General features: G+C 32.9%; 1 protein-coding gene across 1 annotated transcript; it reads right to left on the bottom strand.

The window, feature by feature from the left end:
- Nucleotides 1-1,647: 1,647 nt before the first annotated feature.
- LOC137924969 (homeobox protein ceh-32-like) lies at nt 1,648-16,853 on the bottom strand. Its single transcript, XM_068768392.1, has 6 exons — nt 16,839-16,853; nt 11,065-11,729; nt 10,821-10,978; nt 9,706-9,835; nt 8,182-8,304; nt 1,648-1,771 (listed from the first exon to the last, which is right to left on the bottom strand). Exons 2-6 carry the CDS (start codon nt 11,709-11,711, stop codon nt 1,648-1,650), a joined length of 1,182 nt encoding a protein of 393 aa, XP_068624493.1. The 5' UTR covers nt 11,712-11,729; nt 16,839-16,853.
- Nucleotides 16,854-22,814: the final 5,961 nt, after the last annotated feature.

The raw sequence follows: 22,814 nt of genomic DNA, 5'->3' as shown, positions 1-22,814 counted from the left end.
TAAGGTATACAAACATGAATAAAAAGATTATACGATCTAAGTAAAAACTACTCTTATTCAACATGCTAAAAATAGTTACAATTGTGTTTTATTTTCACAGCTTTATGTAGGCCAAAAGTTTTGAGATATAATCACTATTTAGTTATTCATCTCTTATGAAAAGTTGCATTTTCGAACTAAGGCGGCTGATTCTCCTGCCCTTTTGTGATGTTTATGTTTATGCCGGAAATTAGCGCCATCTGTCGACGCCGGAAGAAACTCCCGATTTCCATTTATCCTATAAATCCGATTTGACTTCTTTTTCCTACCATGTCATCATTACGTTATTCATCATTTCTAAGACCATTTATTTAGATTGTTGAGTCATGTGTCCTATAGATTAAAAAACGTTTACATTTATAACCAATTATGTACCTTGATAAAACATGATGGTAGTGCTGTAAAAATGAAAATATTAGAAACATTATGAAAATAAAAAAGGCAATATTTTTAATATTTTAATATATGTGTAGACTAGATAATGATTTTTTTATCATTGGAGCACCATTATATTTACATAAATATGGCATAAGCCATTTCTAGTTATAAAACTAGAAAGGCAATTTCTCTTAACGTAAATTAAAAATAGATGTTATAGCTTACAAATTATATTAGGTCTTACATAAAATATAACAGAAAATCATGTAAGACCTTTACAATAACGGCATATTTGTAGTAAAACAAAAGGAATATATTATAGTTTTCTATCCAAAAAGATATGTTTTGAAAATGAAGTAAATTTCTGACAAAAATACTTTAAAAAAACATTCAAATTTTTGATAGCTTAAGTGTCAAACAGTCTTAATAAGCGGTTACATTTGACATTCTGAATTTCATTAACATAGTAAGTCAATAACGGATGATATATTATAAAAAAGTTTATTTAAAATTATATTTTGAGCTCCTCTTTGAATGTTCTTATAATAAAAAAAAAACATTTATAAGGTTGGCAATAATATCTAATAATGACAAGGTATAAACATAGTTTTTAAAATTTAACTACAGTATCCGGCGATCAATATTGCACATCGACCTTTGGAAAGAGTTAATCGGCGGCTAATTTCGGCTAATTTTCGTAGTGCGTTATCTCTGTCGCACGAAATACATCGCCCGAAAAAATGTCACATAGGTAGTTTGGGACAGAGATAGTGCTCTGCGAAGAAAGAAATTAGCCGATTGTCTCTTTTCAAAGGTTGATGATTAATTTATCGCCGGGTACTGTAAAGCAACGCAGAGAGAAAGAAAATAATAAATGGAAAAAAAACACTTATTTACATTAGATTTTATACTGGAATAATAATAACAAAAATATAGCTAGACTTGAATATAGAAAAGAAATAACATGAAGTAAAAAAGATTGTTGTAAACTATGTAATATGCAGACAAATACTCAAATTTCTTCATATAAAAACTGAAAACATACCGCGTAGCGTTGTTTTAAAACAACATTAATATCTTAGCCATAATCTAATAACTAACTCTTTTACATTATGTACAATAGCTAAAGGGAAAAAAAAGTTTTAAGATTTTTGTTAAAAGATAACAAAATATTTTACTTGGTCTTCCATCTGGTTCTTTAGGAAGAAATAACATTTTTATAATCTATGTTCAAGAAGCGCCGCCATGAAGATAGTGAGATGAGTCTTGAAGCTTGTGGTAGTAAGCGTTTGGAAGGAAAGACTGTGGCAAACCACCCTGTGGACCTACGTACTGTGCTGACACGAGCATTTCTCTGAAATTAAAAAAAAATCGCATGTCAACTGTCATATTTATGTATATATATACATACATATACAGAGTGATAGGATACAGGTGTAAAAGCTTTAAAAGGGTAAATCTATAGCTCATTTGTCAACATTTTATACCTATTTCGAAGCATCTGTGTGTGATTACAACATTTTAAATTCACAATTTTTTTATTGTAATGTAACAGTTGAATAATATCTGTCAGTGCAGTCTGTAAGATCAGATAGTAAAGAATTATTAATCTTAATATGTAGTAATCTGAATGTTTGATTTGTTTTTCCTAATTAATTGTCATTACGGTATTTATTATTTCGTAAACCATTAATGTTTAGATAGGGTTTACTGTACAATAATTGACAGTAAATATTGCACACGACGGTAAATATTGCACATCGACCTTTGGCAAGAGACAATCGGCTAATTTCGGCATATTATTAGCCGATTGTCTCTTTCCAAAGGTCGATATGCAATACTTATAGTCGGGCACAGTACATTCATTTGATTTGCATACGATGTGTTAGAAGTTAAGTCCGTGGAAACAGGAGGACCGCGGACTAAAACTTACGCTGGGTGGTCGTATCCTAGTTACAAAAAAAGTCCAAGACGTACGCACGAAGAGGGAATATACCCATGTAGGTGTATAGTGTAGTGAATGAGGTGTAGTGTAAGTTATGTGAAGCGAGGACTACTCGGCGGTCGGAAGCGACACGGGCCTCTTCTGACAGCCCTCGCTTGGACGCGGGCTAGCTATACATTCACTCTGTTAAAGCTTCTATACTTATACCCAATTAACCTGTATATATGAAAGAATACCTATTTTGCTTGACTACACAATAACTTCTTCATATTTTTTTAAAAATTTCTTAATGCTCCATAGATAGTTTTAAAGGAAAAAAATACAGACGGTTGCTAAGAAATCTGAAAATTTTCAGAAAAGATAATGGCTATTGAAATTAGACATATGACAGCTTACTTATGGAACTCGCGAGTTTGACAGTCTGTCAAGACACTTGGTCTAATATATTTTAGCAAATATTAATATAGGATACATAATATATGCATATTAGGTAGTAATTTTCGCTAAGAAATTATGGAAAGTTTAGTTAAGCAAGTAGTGACGGAACAACGTTTTTCGAAATCTCCACATAAGTATAAGTAGGTGTAGTTTGTAGTCTCACTCGCGCTAGCAGGTATAGTTACCCATTTCACTCGCTCAGTCGCATCACGTGATTTTTTCTATACAAAACTGCTTTTCACAATAAACCAACACTTCAACTTTTGATTAATGTGCATCATAAGAACGATGCATGTCGAAGCGAAGTAAAAATGAGATAGATAGATACAGTACAAGTTGAATAAATAAAAGAGATATAAGAGTTATCTAGAAGAGTAAGTGAGACGGGTAAGATCGAAAGTTGAGCGTGAGAAAGAGATGAAAGAACTAATTGGCAGAAAGTTCCGCGTACAACGTAATAAACTCTGTACATTGAGAATAAATTAAGATTAAATAAAATAATTATGAAGGTTACTATTTTATTAAAAGTCATTAAATTATTTTCTAAGAGAAGTCGAATTTAAATTTTAGCTAACTAACCTCAGTCATACCAACGGTTTTTTTTCTAATGTTACAAATTGTACTTCATTTTGTGACTTCTGTTAGCAAATATAAAGTTTAAATTACAAATGGTACTACACAGTTAGCTACGTTGACCGCCGGCCAGAGTTCGCGCATTTAAGAATAAAAATAAAACAAACTCACCATATCACAAACAATGGGACCCAAAGAGTAAATTAAAAAAAAAACATGTGTTTACTTTTTAACTTTGTGTTAGTTCGCTTTGTAGTTCGGTTTGTGTTTTAGAGACGCAATATCTTATCCCGAAACAAGACTTTACTAATTTAAAACGTAATTTCGTGTTTAATTTATTTTAATAATAACTTTTATATATTAAAAAGAAACAATCTAAAATTGACATTGATAAAAATTCTAGGTTTTTACATACGAAATTGCTTTTATCAAAATAAATATACTTTTAAATTCATTAAAATGTGTAAGGTTATTAACAATTCAATAGAGCCATTTTATTGGCAACACATTGTTTTTTTAGCTATTCGTCTTTTTAATCTGTATTGTACGTTTTCTTTGGTATGAAATTATCCAAATTTGAAGAGAAGTAATAATCAATTGAAGTGAAGTCTGAAGATAAAGGTGAAGACAGAGAATAACTAAGTGTTATCATGGTCTCGGTTGTTGTATGACAAACTTTTCTATATTCTTTCTAATTAACAATACACATACGTAGTAATTGCATTGAATAAACAAAATAAAATGACGCCAGAAATTGATACCTAATTTATATTTCAAGTTGTAGTGTCGAGAATGTTAAAAATCGACAATTTTGAAAGTAATCTTAAAAGTAAGTCTTGAGTACTAATTTCTGTTTTTTTGGCAGGTTCCATGGACTCTAGGAAGCAGAGAGCGGAAAAAGAGAAGAGAGGAACACTGCTGGGCTCTTATCGCTTGGACCGGTAGTAGGTGGAGGACTACGGCTTAGACTCTCACTCAATACGCGTTTAGCATTTCGACAAAAAGGCGCCCGAGGGAGTTGTACCACCACTTGATCAGTGACTACTGCATGGATAACATTTACTACTACTTCGGACAGCGTTAGAGCCTGAAGTAAAGAAATGGGTTCCCATGATTCAATGGGTTGAAGGCGGTGTGGATGGCGCCTAGCGTAAGACCAGTAAGTGAAAATCGAGAGCTCCCGGGAAACCCTGGGTTACCACCTAGCTCTTAGATAATTTCGGCGGACGCTCCATGGTGACACCACACTCAAAGGATCCCGCGAGGATAGCTTGGCTTTGGCTGTTATTCATAGGACTTACAATATCGGGATTCCGGGACCTTGAATACCGGAATCCCGGATGATTTTTTTCCGTTATTAAAAACCGGTATTTATGTAAAAATACCGGTATTTTGGTATTACATTATACGTACAAAACGCAAATTATTTCATAAATAATTTCATTTTCATTATATTTTTTGCTTCTTTAATTATATAATGTCATACGAGCCTATTGCATGTAAAATTTACATAGAATTTAATATGTACTTTTTTACTGGCACGTTTTTTTTGTATCTATCTACTCCTACTCTGTATGTAATAGAATAAATAATATTGACTCATGTCAGAACAATATTTATTGGATTTCATATATTATTTGTTAAAAAGTCAATATCACAACTGAGGTAAGTAAAAATATAACTAGTAATCTTTTTTTAATAATACCGGTTTTAATACCGGTATCCAGATTTTAGTTCGGTATTGTAAGCCCTAATCACTAATCGATAATTCTCGCTTAGTATTTTGATACAAGGGTGCCCGAGTGGGGCAAACCTCGACTAGGTACTATTGCCTGGTTAATAATACTACTGTCTTAATTGTTCGTGTCTCGGTCTAAGGACAGCGTGGCTTTTGAAAGTTCCAGAAGGGATCCTTTCATATACCCTATATACTTTCTTTGCTACTTAAAAAAATGGAACAACTTAAATTTTTTCAGTGGTGCAAAAAGTGTGAAATTCTGAAATCTTTTTTTTCATACACCGACTGACGGACTGACCACTTGTTCTAAGCACATGTGATTTCTCTTTTTCGGTATCTATGACCGATTGATTAATGATCCTTAATGACGGTCACCCGAAAAAATCATGCATTGAGATGCTAAAGACACATAGGGTGACCATATCTAAAGTTTTTCGTGTTTATTTTTGAAAATGTTTCCCAATGCATTATCTATGATATTTATTATGATTTATTGTTAGTAAAATTAGCCTTTTAATCATATCATCTTTAGTTATATTAAAAATACTACCCCCAAATACTACAAGTACTTAGTGGTTTTTATAAATGTTTATAATTTTTCAATGGCAAACTTTGATATTCTTAAGGCTAATATTCTTATATTTTTTATAACAACATCATTGTGTATAGCATGTCTATCTATCAAATAAATAAATAAAACAAATGCGAGCTGTTACACTCCTTATTTTGCTAAAATAATTGTTTTTTATTAATGAAATGATCTGAATCCAATATTTAACCAGGAACTTTTGGATAAATCAATATATATTTTCGCTAACTTGCTATTACAAGCCGCTGCGTAAATAAGTATCATCGCTTTGTCATAATATTTTACCATATTTTAATTCGAATGTTGCCATAATAAAATTATTCGATTTTTTCAAAACATAGTTTAATAGGCAGAGCGCATAAATTTAAGCCGTCTTAAAATAAATGTTGCGCCAGTATAACATATACGTAATATTGAATTCACATCCAATTAAGTATAGTATCGTACCAAATTATGCATATAAAAGAAAAAATATTAATAATTATGAAACAACTTTACTTGATAAATTATGGTAAGCCTAATAACACATGTACACGCCAATAAAATTATTGTCTGTCATCTGTCATTGTTTGGGCGGGAAAAATAGACGTTTTTTTTAATCTATTTTTTATTATCTATACTTTTAGTCAATTTAATTTAACGTTTCTCGTTTAACAGATTAGCTTATGTTATTTTTTAAAAGTATTTGGTAAAAAGAACCTTCTTGCGTATTACAATGTCAATCAGAGAGATTAATGCGTATTTCATGAAATAATACGAACTTTATTTTGAATTTAACGTTTATACAGGGCGATAGGTTAAATCTTTTAAATCCCTTTCCATCTTGTATAAATTGATCACAGTGAAATTACAATTTTTTTTTATATTGGAATGCAACAGGTCAATAATTTCTGGCAGTACGAAGTCAGAGTCAGATATTAAATTCAAATATATTGAAATAATTCTTTTAACAAATTTCAATTGCATAATAGTCTTTCTAAATTTCTAATAGAATCTCTTATATTATTATTATTACATTATTTTTTATTTTATAGAGATTTTACACATATAAACAATCATTCCGTTTTAAAATCAAAATTAAAATATTTTGAATTCGAATAAACTATTACAAGCACTGTCGTATCGTCAATAACATAAAATGTCGACATTGTTAGTCCTACAGGGAGCGATCACAAACTTGGAAGGCAGTTCTGTTGAGAAGAGCCGGCGAGAAACTCAACAGTTCCTCTTTACAAAAAGTTTGGTAAAGAGTGCTTCACAATAATTAGTTTTTACAGTGAGCATCAACAACATTTTTTTATGGATAATATAATACTTTTCTCTATATTATTTTTAATATTAATTTTAAATCTCTCCAGTGCACATCTGATATTGATTGTGGAATTTTATTGTACATACATATACTTTGTATCTGTATTTGTCTATCGGGGAAGTATGATTAATTCAAATATTTACTTATTATTATGAAAGTCTAAAGATTGATTACACAAATCTACACTTATACAAACGTGCATTAAATAAATAAATATTATAGTACTCGTCCAGCTATTGGTGTAAACCGAGCCACGCACCTTGTGTCATAAATCTGGGCACAAACTAAATATTTTTTTTAGACGCATGAGTGGCTCTTTGTTTCCGATACGGCCTGTTTGTTACCGTCTCAAGGTCTTATTGTTTTATTTTTTTTACTGGTTTCACAAATGGCATGAGTAGATTCCGTGGGTTGAGGTGGCAGGGCGCAGGTGTCTGGCCAAGGCCTCTTTTAAGGTAGCGAGTGCTTCCGGAGGACTTTCGGCTCGGGAGCCGATCTCTTTGATGGTTTCAGTGGGCCCTGCATAAAATAATTAAACCTAAGGCCGGGCATCGTCTTAGAAAATCTCAAGGTCTAAAAATAATTATGTTACGAAGGTTAAACTTAGATTATTTATTTATGGTCATAGTTCCAAGGCTTAAGGAGCATTTTCGTTGAAAAAAAAGTCAAAACTTAGATAGGCAGCAATTAAATTTAAGTAATTTTTTTAATAGCGTACCGTTTACAAGTGCGCATATTTGCGCCGTCCAAAAATGATTTAATATGATATGTATAAAAAGTGTAAATTTAAGATATCAAATAAAAACTTTCTCCTGCAAAGTTTGAAAATTTTAAGACATGCATATTTTTTAAACAGTAGCCACAGATAACCTATATACCGATTCAAATAATGGTGAGTCGCGTAGTTGTGACTTTATACGTATATATATATACATGTATATTATAATATGTTGTTATTTAAATTAAAATGCTAAAATTCTTTTTTCTACTTAGTATGGACTACATCTCTTAATCCCATCAAGATGAGTCTACCACCTCTTCGGAGTCGAGGGAAACAGGCGAAAGACAGTGAGATCATAATTTTAGAAATAATATAGAATAACATATTTTATTAATATTAATGAAAATCGATAATGTTTTGTGGTATTATATATATAAAAACAACTCACGGTCTGTTCGGCTGCTGTGGTGTTCGATCCCTCTGTCTTCGATTCTTGAACCAGTTGGAGACTTGCGTCAGGGTAAGACCAGTCTTCTGTGCCAACGCTCTTTTCTCGTCGGGGGTTGGATATCTATGAGCATATTTTCATTTTTTTAATTTATTGTGCCAGACGTACAAGGTAATCAGTGAAATGCTTTAGAGGAGTGAATGTTTAGCTCGTTTGTCAGCAAAAAGTTTTCAAGCTTTTACACCTATTTTCTTTCAATTGGAATGTAATAGCCTGCACTTCTGATAATACAAAATCATTGTAAAGCATAATTAGTTTTAATACTCGTATGTAGTACTCCGAATATTGAAATGCTTTTTCTAATTATGTTACCATCACGTTGTTTATTATTTCTGAAGCCATTTATTTTTGTACAGGGTGTTTCATACACTAATTGACAGCAAATGACCTGAGTAACAATATACATGAGTTTACCTCTTTACAAACATTTAGATCTACTTTCAATAATTTTGTTTATGTGCATTTTCTGATTAATTTTTGATTGACCTAAGTGATTAACCCTTTACATATTTTTACATTATCTACGTCAAGTTACACTTCATTCATTGTGACATTTAAATATATCTGTTTCCATATTCACGTATTTTTTTAAGTTATGAACGTTTTCCTATGAGAACATTTTGTTTGATAAAATTAGTTTTATTACATGTGCATAGTGGTGCTCAACGAGCTTATAGTAAAGCTGGGACCTAAGGACGTTTATTCATCAATTTAATTTTTAACCGTAATCTTAGAAGTACTACAGATTTTAGCTATTCTTTTAAAGCTATCATGACCACCGCGTTTCCAGGTTGTATCGTCATTTTAAGGCTGTACTCAAACACACTCTGGTAGAGCGGAAACTGTTTTTTTTTAATAAATTTGCCTATCGCATCGTCTTCATTGTTCGTGTAGCGCGAAATGGCAGTTTATGCCAATAAATTGTCACCATCTTACATATGAACTGCAGCGCATGACCGTCCATCGTGGTGATATATGGGGGAGACTTAAGCCTTGCAGTCTGAAGCCTTGTACGAGGTTTTACTAAACGTATTCATAGTTTAAGTAATAGCTTTTCACAATGTCCCATGCTTGAGTAAATCAATGTATTAGCAATAAGCTTTTTATTATGAAAGGACATTCAAGCATTCTTTACATGAACAAACTTTAGCTATCGAATTACCAGTGTCCTTCCCGACCAGTGTACGGTCTTCGTATCCACTACTCCTGAACTCATGATGATCGTTTCACGGAGTATATCCTCGCTAAGTGAATTAAAGGATGCGTCATAGGAACCATCTTCCTCAACTTGGCTAAAGCATACTATAAAATGTGGCATAAAGGACTCATATTGAAATTATACGACCCTAATAGTAAAAGATTTTATGAGAGATTGGACATTTCGCTCCCGCCACACCTAGTCAAGGCAGACGTGTCACAAGGACTATTTATTAAAAAAAAATCTGATAAATAAAATAAACTCACCTGTTTCTATAATAGCAATCCTTCAAAGCGTTTCGACTTTTCTCTTTAAAACAATAAACCGTCTCCTCACCGTCCCATATTGTTTTCGGTAATGGATATTTTTTTCTTAATCTATATTTATCGACTGCACCTATAAATATATATATATTTATTAAGAGAAATTGGTTACAGATGTAAAAATTGTATAGAGGTGAATGTATAGGTCATTTGCAGTAATTTAATTAATTCAAATTAATGTATGGTAGCTTTGCTCAGAGTAATTAGAGTTTTAAAGCTTTAATACTCAATTCAAAACAAATAAAAGTATGTAAATGTTTGTTTTTAACCAAGATTATTCATGATATGGCGGGATTCTTAAATTTACATAACCAATTTTAAAATATCATAAGCTGTGTTTGAGTTTCCAGTGTTGTTTTACACTACTGGAAACACAGCCATGAAATTTGGACGATAACAGAGAGCGAACGAATCATCATTTCAGCTGTGAGACGTCCATAGCTGGACATAGGTCTACTCCTTAGATTTCCAACAAGGTCTGTGGGAAGAAGAATCATCTAGCTTTTTACAACCTTGACAAAGTCATCCGGGCTATGTAGTCCAGAATCATAAAGTCACAATGGCCACCTGTCCACTGCCACTACAACTTGCCCATCTGCTAGGCTATATACTTGCCTTCGTTTATTGATCTTCTCATTCCTGGATCGATCTCGTCGAGACACCTGAATATACCCTCCACAGTTCGTTAAGAATTGCCTTTATAGAAAACATAGTTATTGAAGATCTAATAAGGTACAGCAGCTAGCTGCACCCAAGTAAAGGGAGAGAAAATAAATAACGCCCACGCGCCGATAAGACCGGCCAAGTAATATAAAAAGAAAACAATTAAGGAAAATAGTAAAATAAAAGGATAAAAAGAAATAATAAGAAAATTGTCAAAGAAAAGAAATAGTAAAAAATTATATGACTTATTAAATAAATGAAAAATTAAAAAAATTATACCCTAGAAAAAAAGACTGCCTTTAGCGGGAGAGGTTTAGATGGGGACGTAAAAAAAGCTTGTTGGGCGTCCGAGAGGAAATAAAATAAAAAGTAATAATATATCAAAAAGACGTTACCCAGTGGCCGCCCTCGAACCTTTTGTGCCTCTTTATAATGCGCCTGATACCATAGATCTTGGAGACCAGAGTGATGACGCGGCGGGAAAGTGTGCGATTCCAAAATGGCATACAACTCTTGAAAAACGCCTCTATGGTATGCCACCAAAGCGCGTGCTCTAAATTAACAGATATATTACATCATTAAAATAATAAATGTTTGTGAAAGAAGTATTGCCAGTGTTATTACTCTGTAAATAAATACCTGAGCACCGTGTCATTTCCTCGGAGAAGCTCGTTAGGCGGAAGACTCCATAAAAACGCAGCGAGCTTGTCTATGTCACCCCTTTGCTGTAAAGCTTCGCAAACGCACTGCACTTGTTCCGAATTAAAATTTAAACATCTGCGCATATTGCTATTTTCTGTATCAGGGAAAAATGACGGCGCAATCCTTTCTCTGTCGTTTACGTTATTAATATTTTCGAAATTTACTGGAGGTGCTACATCTATGTCAGCAAGATTCGGATTATTCTCATTTTGAACGCAACTTTTTAAATTTTGTACGTCATTGAAATAGCCTGAACGAAGCGTGCGATCTTCGCCTTCGATTTGCGAGAAATAATTCTCATGTGTCGACGGTAACTTCATGTCAAATATTAAATGTTTTTTGTTTGTTAGATAGTTTTCGAATATTTTATTACTTTCCTGCAGATATATGTCCTTCCTCTCTTCGTTTCTTGGAGATTTCTCTTTGCAGGAAAAAAATTGTTTTTCGGCAACTTCAGGCTGTGCATAGAAGTTGCCGTTTGGATTTTCATACGCAAAGGGAGGGAGAGATGTTTCTGACTCACTTGTCAAGTCACTGGATGGACTCAGACGATCCGAGCATGATTCCATTGTTGTAGATTTCATCACAGCTTTTTTACTAATCTAAAACAAGCAAATTGACATTCAAGAGATTAATGTAACACCCTAATATTTTCGTATGACATATAATAGATATGCTCACACCTAACATACAATTTTACGAATAGTAATAACATAGTCTAAGGGATTGGTAAGTTCCGGTGCAAGTAGCCCGAGCACGGAGAACAAATGTTCTGGAGTGAAGACCACGGACTGGTAAGCGCAGAGAAGAACCTCCACAAGGTGAACGGATGACCTTGTTGATGTCTTCGGAACACGCTGTATGCAGGCCGCTTCCAACCAGTCCTATTGGAAATCTACAGGGGGAGCCCTATATCCATCACTCTATCTCCTACGCCTAAAATATTGATGATGTTGTTTATACATTTTAAGTGTTGTAACTTCCTAGTTAGGTTTCGAACGAATTCAAAGCCTTGTTTAGATCTACTATAGGTTGGAAATAATCAAAAAATACTTAAACTTGGAAGTGGCTTAAAGTAAAGGGACGTGACTTCTCTGCTTTCCGTGGGTTGACTGTGCGGCCAATATCATCGTGTGGAAGCGGAGAGATTAAGTGTGAAGTTCAGAAATGAAAACCTTCGTACTTTAAGGAAGTCACCTTGCAATTTTTGGCGTTCAAATTCACCAACCAGACTCCCTCTCCCTACATAACCAAGTTATATAAAAACCTATCAATTTTGAGTTGGAAGCCCGTTTCCAAAATGAGCTCTTGTTCACAGTAAAATGTGATTAGTAACCAAACTATGTCTTCGATTATTTCTCTAACAGTAATATCTTAAGTCAAGTTTAATTTATACGCAGGAATAAAAAGATAAAATTCGAATTTATGATTGCGATGTCTAGTAAATATCAAACAATTTGTCTTTTATTCCATTGCGAAATTATAGATATAAACTTTCGAACAAAACAAATGGATGTTTTGTAATATGAGGTGACGAGACGAGAGTTTTAATTTGTTGGTAAATCTTACACATTCCCTATCTCAATACGATGAACTCCAGGCTCTTGAAGTACAGAGTACCTCTTAATAACGCGTAAAAAAACATTATTCTACATTATACACGCTTCGCTTATTGATTTCCAACTGGATCTGATGCAAGCGGCCTGCGTTCAGCGTCTTCCTGAGATCTTGCTACGGTCATCTTTCTACTTTATATATGGACTTTTACTTTTTGGTATCAAGTTCTAATGGCTACGGGGGTTCCATCGCGTCCTGATTCGAGAAGCACCTACAACGAACTCTGGGGTTTTTATTTTGTGGTTACTATATTATCTTTAACACAGTATTAGAGTATTTGATTCGCAAGCTTTATTATTTACTAATCTTTGTAAAAGGATTTTTTACGAGATGTAATTTTTGGAATAAATAAATTTATTAAAAGATTAATATGGCCGATGGGGCTGAAAAACCGAGTAGCTACCAAGAGTCTGCAGAGGCGGCGTGGATAGGCCACCATTAAGTAGATCAACGACATAATGTAGATCGCAATCGCGGTAAGTTGATATGTCTATCATCTGACATGATGTTGATGATGAAAAAAATCGATCAAAATCGATTGGAACAATAACAACGTGTTTATTTATTTAACGATGGCAGCAACGCTTTATATTTCGCGCGACCGGATGTAAGCTATCCGTTTCGCGACGTTTAAAAAATTTCAGGCGGCCGAGTAAAAATAACGGTTTTGTTTCCATAACATATAGCGACACTTACCGGAGGTGCTCTCACAAACAACCGCATGCTACAATTGGGTCACTCTTTTTACATTTGGGAGATAATTTTCAAATAGATAAGTAGATTTATATTATTTTGTAATATTTACCTACTTATCCGTTGCTCTTCATTGTAAGGTTTTACATTCATCATAATAAAAGAACATATTTGCCACGTTACTAGCCGTAGGCTTTAAACAACAAAATTAATAAGTTTAATTAAATAAATAAGAGGCAAAAAACTAAAAACAGATATTGACTGTTGCTTCTCAATGTACGAAAATGTATTGTATGTCTACGACCCCATTTTCCCAGGAAGTATTATATACTATGTAAATACAAAAAGCTAAACAAAATGCTTCCTCCTGCTTCTTCTATCTGTCTCTATCATTACATAAATTTAAGAAATTTTTCCCAATTATATTTATATCTTCGAACGTTCTGTTATTAATGGTATTTTCTAGAACGATCTATGTAAAAATAATGTAGCCTTCATAGGCTATAGCAAAACTAGATAAAAATGTAGTTCGAAAAAATAAATCATTTGCGCGTGTTTTTTTTATATTTCAAAACACCTTAGTTGTGTGGATTTGAAGTAAGTAATCATTTTGTTTTCGGCGTCTAAGCTGGCACTGGCAGCGGCGGTGAGTCTGTGTGTGGTCTTCAAATAACAGTCAAAAAAATTGCAGTCTCGCTTTCATATGTCTTCAAGTGAAATTGGCATCGATCGGTCGAAATGATACTAGTATGGCGCTCTATTTTACATATCGAAAATAAATAGCCTGATTGTGTGCAATTTTGTAAACCAAACTAAAAAAACTGGAGTTATTAGTAATTTACATCGGAGAAGATTTCTATAATGCTTATGGCACTGTTGCTTACTTCAACGTATTATGGAATTTACATTAGAATCTGTTTTTGCTGAAAGCGTCAAACTTTTAAGTATTATGTGCACCATTCCTATGACGTCAGTAAAAAGCGAGGGTTGTTTTGCGGTTTTAAATAAAAGCGAAATACTACGAAGACAGACGGTTATATATTTTCACAAGGTTAAATATGTCTTCGCTAGCAAATGGCTAATAGATTTACTTTAAAAATAAAATAAATTGTGAACTATGGTTTTTGTTTACTTTTTGTGAAGCCCCGTCAAAAATGTCACGTGCCGTCTCTGAGTGGAGACCAGCGAGGCAAGGGCAGCGCAGAACGTTGTAGAACGTTCCCACTGGAAATCTATAGTGGACACCAACGTCCAATTATAGACATTCTACGGCTGAAATCATAATGACATATTGATATATATTTATTGAGGTTCGTGTTGTTTGCATTGTTGATTATTATAAAGGATGTCCCGTAGGTCAACGTCAAGTTCAAATCATTGGAGAGATTTGGTAGTGGCTAACTCAAGTAAAATTATTTAACAGATCGAGGTTACGTATTTTCTAAGTTCTCGACATTTAAAAAACTATTTGATACACCCGGTTTTGATCTTTATATTACTATGACTACAAATATTTTTTTTTATAATCGCTAAAGTTATCTTAAGCGATCTAAGATTTCAGCGGATTCCCATTCTGTTAATATTACAAATCACGTATTGGCCCGAGCCAGGATTTCCGACGGAGTCCTTGTAATAAGTTACGTAAACGCGGTTAAGACTATGTTTTCATAATTGGAGCTCCTCAAACATGTAGAATCATATTGATAGGACTAATCTATGATACGAAATTCAATAATACATGCTACGTTAGATGCGTAGTAGAAAAAGAGAAGTAGTAATTTTGTATTTAAAAATAGTATTTTACAATTGTATACCGCAATCTCATATCACACAATCATCAATCACTTCTTAAACTGAGGGAAAACATCTAGACGAATCTTTCATGTCATAAGTTCGAAAGCCTCCGTACCGTCTATTCACGATCAAGACCAGGCTCTCCTCAAAATGTTTAGTTTGAAGTTATGTTGGCCACATCGCAAGCAGATAACCAAATAACTTCGACAAAATGCTGGTCGTAGGGAAAATGGATTAAAGGCAATATTGATGGACCTTGCTATCCTGAGAAAATAGGATGGGATAGTATGGAAAGAGATTGTCATCGATTCCGATAAACTATTTTAAGACTGATACTATCTTCGATAATAAAGAATCATAGGAGAAGAAGATATCATCTACTTCTTTCTGAAAAAAATGTTACCACAGCTGAGGCACAAGGTTTCCCTCAGCTGTGGGAAACATAAGATGTATCCATAAATTTTTCATAATTTATTATAGATATATTTAAATACATTTTTAGTTAGAAACATAATACTAATTTCAACAATATATTATTGAAGACTAGGTTTAAATTTTATTTCTTTATCTATTACAAAATCACACACAAAATTAATCAAGAGAATCGAACAGAGGAGGCCAATCTGTGGCAAACCACGTGTTGATCTTTGACGGGTAGTAGCTTTCGATAAATATACTCGATTTTCCTTTTCATTCATGTTATCAAACTTTAAAAGATAATCATAGTTTCGTATATGTTTCAAAATGTTTTTTATAATTACTGATAACTAATTATACTAACGAATTTTTAAAGAATTATCAGGAGATGTAAAATAAACGTATTCAATTTGAAATTATTATATTCAGTACATACATTTTGTACTTTCATTTAAAATATATGTTTTCAAAAAATATAATTCTTGTGTTTTCTTTTTATTACCTATTTTTCATGACTTTTGAAAACATATTTAACGGCGGACGGCGAAAAATTCAGTTTTGAAAAATGGCTCGCATTATCAAGGAGTTCGGGCACCCCCGGTATGGAATATAGATTATAAATCACGTAAGTCATTATTTATGTCAGTTAAAAAAAAGATTACCAAAGTATTACGTCCGTTAAGTATTAACACATAGATAAAAAATATCTTTAAATAAAGCCTAGGTTAGACATTTTAACGCCTAGGCATTGCGTAATTAGGTCAGTATTTTTCCCTAATAATCGTAAACGTTAAAGGTCAATAGCCTTAAGTTAAATATAATTAATGTTATATACATGGTAAAATAGTATTAAATTAATCTTCCAGAGAGTAAGCAGTAGTTTTACTAACGTGCTTAAATATTGGACTTGTTTCTGGAAAGAACGATCGTAAATAAGGATCTTCACAAGTTTTTTTTTGGTCTAGGCTAAGGCCTTTAGAGCACAGCCACACATGAAATGGTAAATGAAAAAATATTGTAGAAAAAAAAGGAATTTAATGTCAAAATCCTTGGTCACATATTAATGGAAAAAATTGTTTTATTTCGCATGCCCGATCAATAATTTTCTATTTAAAAAATATAAACAAATTTAAAATCAAATTGCGTTAAGGAGTAAAAATATATAAAAAAAATTGAAGTAATGTTTTTACCTTGTTCGCAATACACCATAAAATTACACAATAGCACTTTTTTATTTAACACAACATGACACTGATTTCTATTAATAATTTGACACTCGAGGAAAACTCCCGTACACCCTCACCCACCGACGTCTCGGGGTCAAATGACAAAGGTGGGTGTCATTTCAAAGCGACTGACAGAGACGGGCAATGTGTGAGCAAGACAGACGAGGGGCGGCAATGGATGATTGCTTATGTTGTTTGGGCGGAGCTTTCAAGTCCGTTTTAAGTTTTTAATCCTTTTTTATTTATTTTTTTCGGGAGGAATCTACCTTTTTGCCAGGTGGGCTTGTGCAATATTCGACGGCCTTCGAATGTTTCAACTGCGTAACAAAATGGTGAACGTTGATCAAAGTTTATTGACATATTTTGGTTCCCCGATATACAGAATGATTTTCTGTTTCATATATTCACTCTTTATTAATTTCACATTAGTGTTTTATTTTTTCTCCTATACCTTTAATTTCTTTCTATTCCTATTATGAATATGTATTTTTTATATATAAAGATTATTTTTATTGCTTTCTATAACTTAATACTTGTAACTGGCATATTTGATCATTTTATTCGCTTGTTCGATTCTTATTCACAGAAGACGCTGGTTTTAAGAAAACCTGTCCTTTAGGAGATATATAGGGGTGTACTTTATCCAATAGTGAACGTTCTTTGGCTGAAATGATGACTGACGGTGACCAAGAAATAAAGAGACCAAAAAAATATGTTAAAAACATTTAATTAATCTTTATAATACGTATATGTAACTATTACAAAACTTCATTCATGACAACCGATAGATGCCCACTGCAAGGTATAGGCCTTTACAAAAGATCGTCACGATGCCTAACTGTGAATGTGACTAAAAGTATAGATATCTTATTTATATTAATAAATGAAAATAATTATATATTGAAGTCAAAAATTCACATTAAAAGTCTGTGACTCCAAAAAGTATTGTTACATATATTTATACATCCTAAACGAGCGTGTGGCAACACTTCGGTCAATTATGACATGTTAGGCTAATTCAAAAAATTGTTACATTGCAATATTTAAAAACGTAATTCCATGTCAATGAACGTAACATTTTTTCGCTCGCAATTAATATTGAATCTGCAATATATGAATAAGAATTTGCAAATCATTGAAAAAAAATATGTAATAAGATATTTATTGCAACGTTTTATATCTTGTACAGTTTACTAAATATAACAAATATTAATTAATATTGACTGTGGTAATGTTTATAGAAATATTACAATAAAAGTTATAACGATACAATTCATAGTCTTAATTTTTAATGAAATGTCATTCATTTTTAAATTTCAAAAAAAAACCTTACGAAAAAAAATTATATGCAAAAAACATTTTTCGAACTGTTATCTTTTGTAAAATTTATTTCGGTAATTCCTCTGTCCTTCGAAAAACTGTCGTGTAGATGTCATGTATTTAAATAGTTACGGTAAAATAACCGCCATTTTTAAAGATATCTTGCTACTGCGAAATTTATTTGAACTAAAGATCTTTGAATGAATGAATTAAATGGATAGAATGAATGAATGATTTCTTCAGATCGTTGGGTAATGCTGAATGCAGCCCTCTTAAAACTGATCCTAAAAATATAGGGAGGAAGACTATATTCACCACGAACGTCTTACAGCTTTACTGATGATGATGATGGTGATCAAATTTTATCAATAATCCTAATTCCTAATAGCAACTACTTATTATATATTGGGTGTCTAGTAGTAGATTTATAGTTTTAAATACAATTATTTAAAAAAGTAATAAACGGTTCTGGACAGGATGGCGCCGTTGGAATAATTTACTTTGCGGAGTTTTCAATAACAAAGCGTGTTAAATATTACATTTTTTTATTTAATTTTGAAAATATTAACCTGCTGTAGCAGCAACATTACGTCATCGTCAGCGGCGCATCGAAAAGGGGAATTCTACAGAAATATATTTTTTTATTTACATCAGCTTATATAAGCTCGAAGAAATATACACACTTTTACTTCAGACTTCGTGTTGTTTTCCATATTTAAAAACCTATCACAATTAAAAGTACATTAACGTATTTTAATGTTCTATTAATGTAGCGCGTATCCTTCATTGAAGATTCTTAGGTAATAAATTAAATAACATACCAACATGTCATACTAACTATAAACTTATATAACTTCGCAATAAAAATATTTTTCTTTCAATCATGATAAATTCAAGCCAACATATTCGAATGGTGAAGGCTTCGAGGGGCCCTCCGAAAATACCAGTTTATTATATAGAATTGGACTAGCCTGTACAACTATTTGTTTAAAGAATTAAGCATTGTTATCCTTGTAAAGAGTAATATGTTATGAATGTTAATGATTGTTGTTTGATTTAATGGTCATCATCATCATTTCAGCTATAGGATGTCCACTGCTGGGCATAAGCCTTGGTCCAATGGGAACAGCTGAAAGCGGCTTACGTCCAGCGTCTTCCAAGAAATTTAAGAAGGTCATTTGTCCACCACGTGACTTTCTACGCTTCGCTTGCCCATCCATGGTCTCGATTCCAGAGCCTTAAGGTCCCAGCGGCCTCGACTTCCACTTCAACTTCCCAATCCGCTATGCTATATAGGTCACTTTTGTTTCTCTATGGACCTCCTCATTACTAATTACATCTCTTTAAGAAATACCGTATGTATTTGCAAATTTAAGTAATTAATAAAATATAAACCAACAAACAATATTGATTATAAAAATGCAAGGCAAGCGGTAGCCAACGCGGCCGACCATTCACACGGTTTCCATATTTTCTGCGCAAGTCATCACAAAGTTCATTCACAAACTCCGCATAAGCGCTGGCCTGTTGCGAAACCCGATAAAACGAGCCACTCTCACGGTTATAATGTTTGTTTGGTATTTGAACGTTGGACCTTTTATCTTCATCATATTTTAATAAAGTAAGCTGTTAAGAAGGTGCTCTATTTATATAACCATAAAAGTATAACTTTAAAATCTATATACGGTGATTTGTTATTAGTGTAAAACCTTCAAGGAATGAATTTATAGCTCTCTTGTCATCAAAAAGCTTTAAGGCTTTTACACCTATTTTCAATCACTCTGTATATTTATATATTACTTTTAATAGTTATCGCTCTGAGATATGCAAAATTAATTCAATTTTTTTTTATTAAATCATTATTTTTTCTATTAAAATTGGATATGCTAACTTTTGGCATTACAAGTTCTTGAGACGGATAATAGACAATAACTAAGTTTGATTTGTAGCAAATGCGAATTTTAAAAACGTTTATATTTACTATATTATACTTATATTTTTTTCGTAAGAATGTACCGTTTACTTAATCTGTCCACAAATACTGTTATATTTAAAAATAAACATAATAATACTTTTAAATTTGGAACCTATCATTTTTTTAATGTTTGTTCATTGTGTTTTCATATTTTCGCGCCAATACCTTGTAATATATTTTGTGATATTAGAATGGAGTGGGATAATAAAGAGAACCAAATCGCTGTGCATTACATAAAGTAGGTATGGTGTCAAATACAATTTTTAAATTGCTTCCTATTAGTAAAATATTTTTGTACCGGGTATAATGAAACCTCCTCTGTTTGTGGCAAAAAATAACTGACCTTCCACACAGTGTTTGTATGAAAGAGGCGATCAAAGCAGTAAAAAAAATAATAATTCGAAGAAATCCTGTTATTAAGCAAAAGATTGATACAGGGAGATGTCGATAGCACCTAAAACCATTATGAGTATTTCAAATGAGTACAACGAGAGCATTATCCGACTGCAGTGATGGTATGCTTCGGTGTTAGCTATGAAAGAGTGACTGAGCCTTATTTTTGTGGAAAAGGTATCAATACATTGGCACAAGTATATCAAGATACCATAATTGAGAAGTTAGTTAAGCTCCTTAACCATACCATGTTATATAGCGAAGAATGTTCCTTCCGGCAAGAATCGGCGCCGGGTCATGAAGCTCGATCCACCCAATCTTGGTCAGAAACAAACGTTCTGGACTTCATCAGAACTGAAGACTGGTCGTCATCTAGTCCTGATCTTAATCCATTGGATTATGAATTATGGTCAGTTTTAGACGGTAAGGCTAGCTAAACGCCACGATAATTTGGAGTCTAAAACAATCCATAAGATTTACAGTGAAGAATTTCTCCGTAAGTAGAGTGCGTGCTGCTATTAATAACTGGCATCAATGTTTAAAGGAATAATTTGCAATTAATGGAGACCACAAGCCTTATATATTTTACTTGTTTTATATTAATGTATTAAAATAATACACTGTAATAGTAATAAATGTTCCGTATAAAAATCTTGTTTTTCTTTGTAGCAATATTTATGGCAAGACTAAGTATTATAACATAGACCGCCCCAAAGATTTTATGGGGGATATACCATAATCGCCACGCTTGGCAGGTAGGTTGGCGATAGCAGTTTATATGTACGCAAAAGACGCTGCTACTCATCTTCTAGAAACTTGTTTTGTAAGCAGTGGCAATCCTATATAGTTAATGCACAAAGTGTGAATTATATAAGATTGTATCTCGATAATCGAACCTGTGACTTTGCTTATATGCGACAATCTTCTACCGCTAGGCAACCATTGCTATAACCAATCGTTCTGTATAAATAAAAATGAATAATAAAAAAAACCTAGTGACTTTACTTCGTTTTGCTTTTTCTTTATTAAATCCTAGGTTTTTTAAAGGACATAGACCTGGAATGTAACAAGCATTATAAAAAAAGGAAATAGGAGAAAACAGCACTTTTCTTTTATCATACAATATACAAAGTAAATTACGAAGTGAAATTGCTAAAATGTTCTAGTGTTTCGTGTATTTGGCATTTTATTCTAATTTTTATATATCACTTCGTCTTTGCTCTCCGCGTATAAGATCTGTGTTCGGCTCTCACTCTCCAATACCACGCGTGGGCAAATTAATGAATGCAGTACTAATACTGTCGTATTAATTAATTCCGTAAATCGTTTTTATTACAATGTTCTTATTTTACCTACGTAAGGAAATTCCAAGCATCTCACTGGAATAAATTATCGTGATAGCCTTTTGCTACGCGGTTATATTGTCCACTTTTACCTTATTTTAAAAAAAATTATACCGTTTGCTTTTTGTGATTTTATTATAATTGTTTGTGCAACTTATATTTATTCAGTGCTTCATATTATAGTAAATTATAACAATTGAAAGAGGACCTAATTTAATGAAATAAAATAGATAATGCGTCATTATTTACTACACTTGTGGTGAATTTCTCGTCAACACAATAGTGAACATTACCGAACGTACAAACAAAACGCGACTTTTTTAAAGTCTTTGTGTCACTCTTTCACGCGCACTAGTAGAAGACACACGACTTGCCTCGGAAATATCGACCCGTTCTACTACGCTACGTATAACATTATACAAGTCTACATCAACTGATTTTATTATATAAAGCAGAAGTCAATATCCCAGATACTATTATAACTAACCTCTATATTATCAAGGTTTCCGAAAGTACTAGCAAAATTTCGGTTTGCATGTTATATAACTTAATAATGTTATAGGAGTATGTTTGAACATCTAACGTATGTGTACATTTTTTGGGCAAATCCTATTTTCTTTATTTCAGTCATATGCCATAGGCCTGCTCTTAAGAATTGTAATAGAACAGGTTAGACATGCCCTGCATTCAGCATCTTTCGCTAACCTTGACAAGGTCATCACGTGGGTAGACGTGTTAGGCTGCGTTGTCCGGTTCGTGGTACCCCAAGTTGCCAATTTGCTGGACTATGTCACTATGTTGGCGGCACTATCGTTAGTCTACGGATCTGCTCCTTCCTGATTTGATCTCGTAGAAAAATCTGAAGCATGGACGTCCTCGTGACTCGTTAAGTGCAGTCTCTTAACGAGT

This window comes from Battus philenor, unplaced genomic scaffold (assembly GCF_028537555.1).
Source record: "Battus philenor isolate CCGP_79_NKW_IND1 unplaced genomic scaffold, ilBatPhil1.0.hap1 SCAF_25, whole genome shotgun sequence".
NCBI classification, from domain to species: Eukaryota; Metazoa; Arthropoda; class Insecta; order Lepidoptera; family Papilionidae; genus Battus; species Battus philenor.
The sequence above is the reverse complement of the archived record's forward strand: the minus strand, read 5'-3'. Positions and strand labels throughout refer to the sequence as shown.

Bases quoted from the DNA above. Each gene is read 5' to 3' on its own strand.
- LOC137924969 (XM_068768392.1), bottom strand. From the start codon at position 11,711: ATGAAATCTACAACAATGGAATCATGCTCGGATCGTCTGAGTCCATCC. The intron at 10,979-11,064 runs GTATTTATTTAC...CTGTTAATTTAG, and splicing joins GGAAATGACACGGTGCTCAG to AGCACGCGCTTTGGTGGCAT. The intron at 9,836-10,820 runs GTAACGTCTTTT...ATATATTTATAG, and splicing joins GGTTCGAGGGCGGCCACTGG to GTGCAGTCGATAAATATAGA.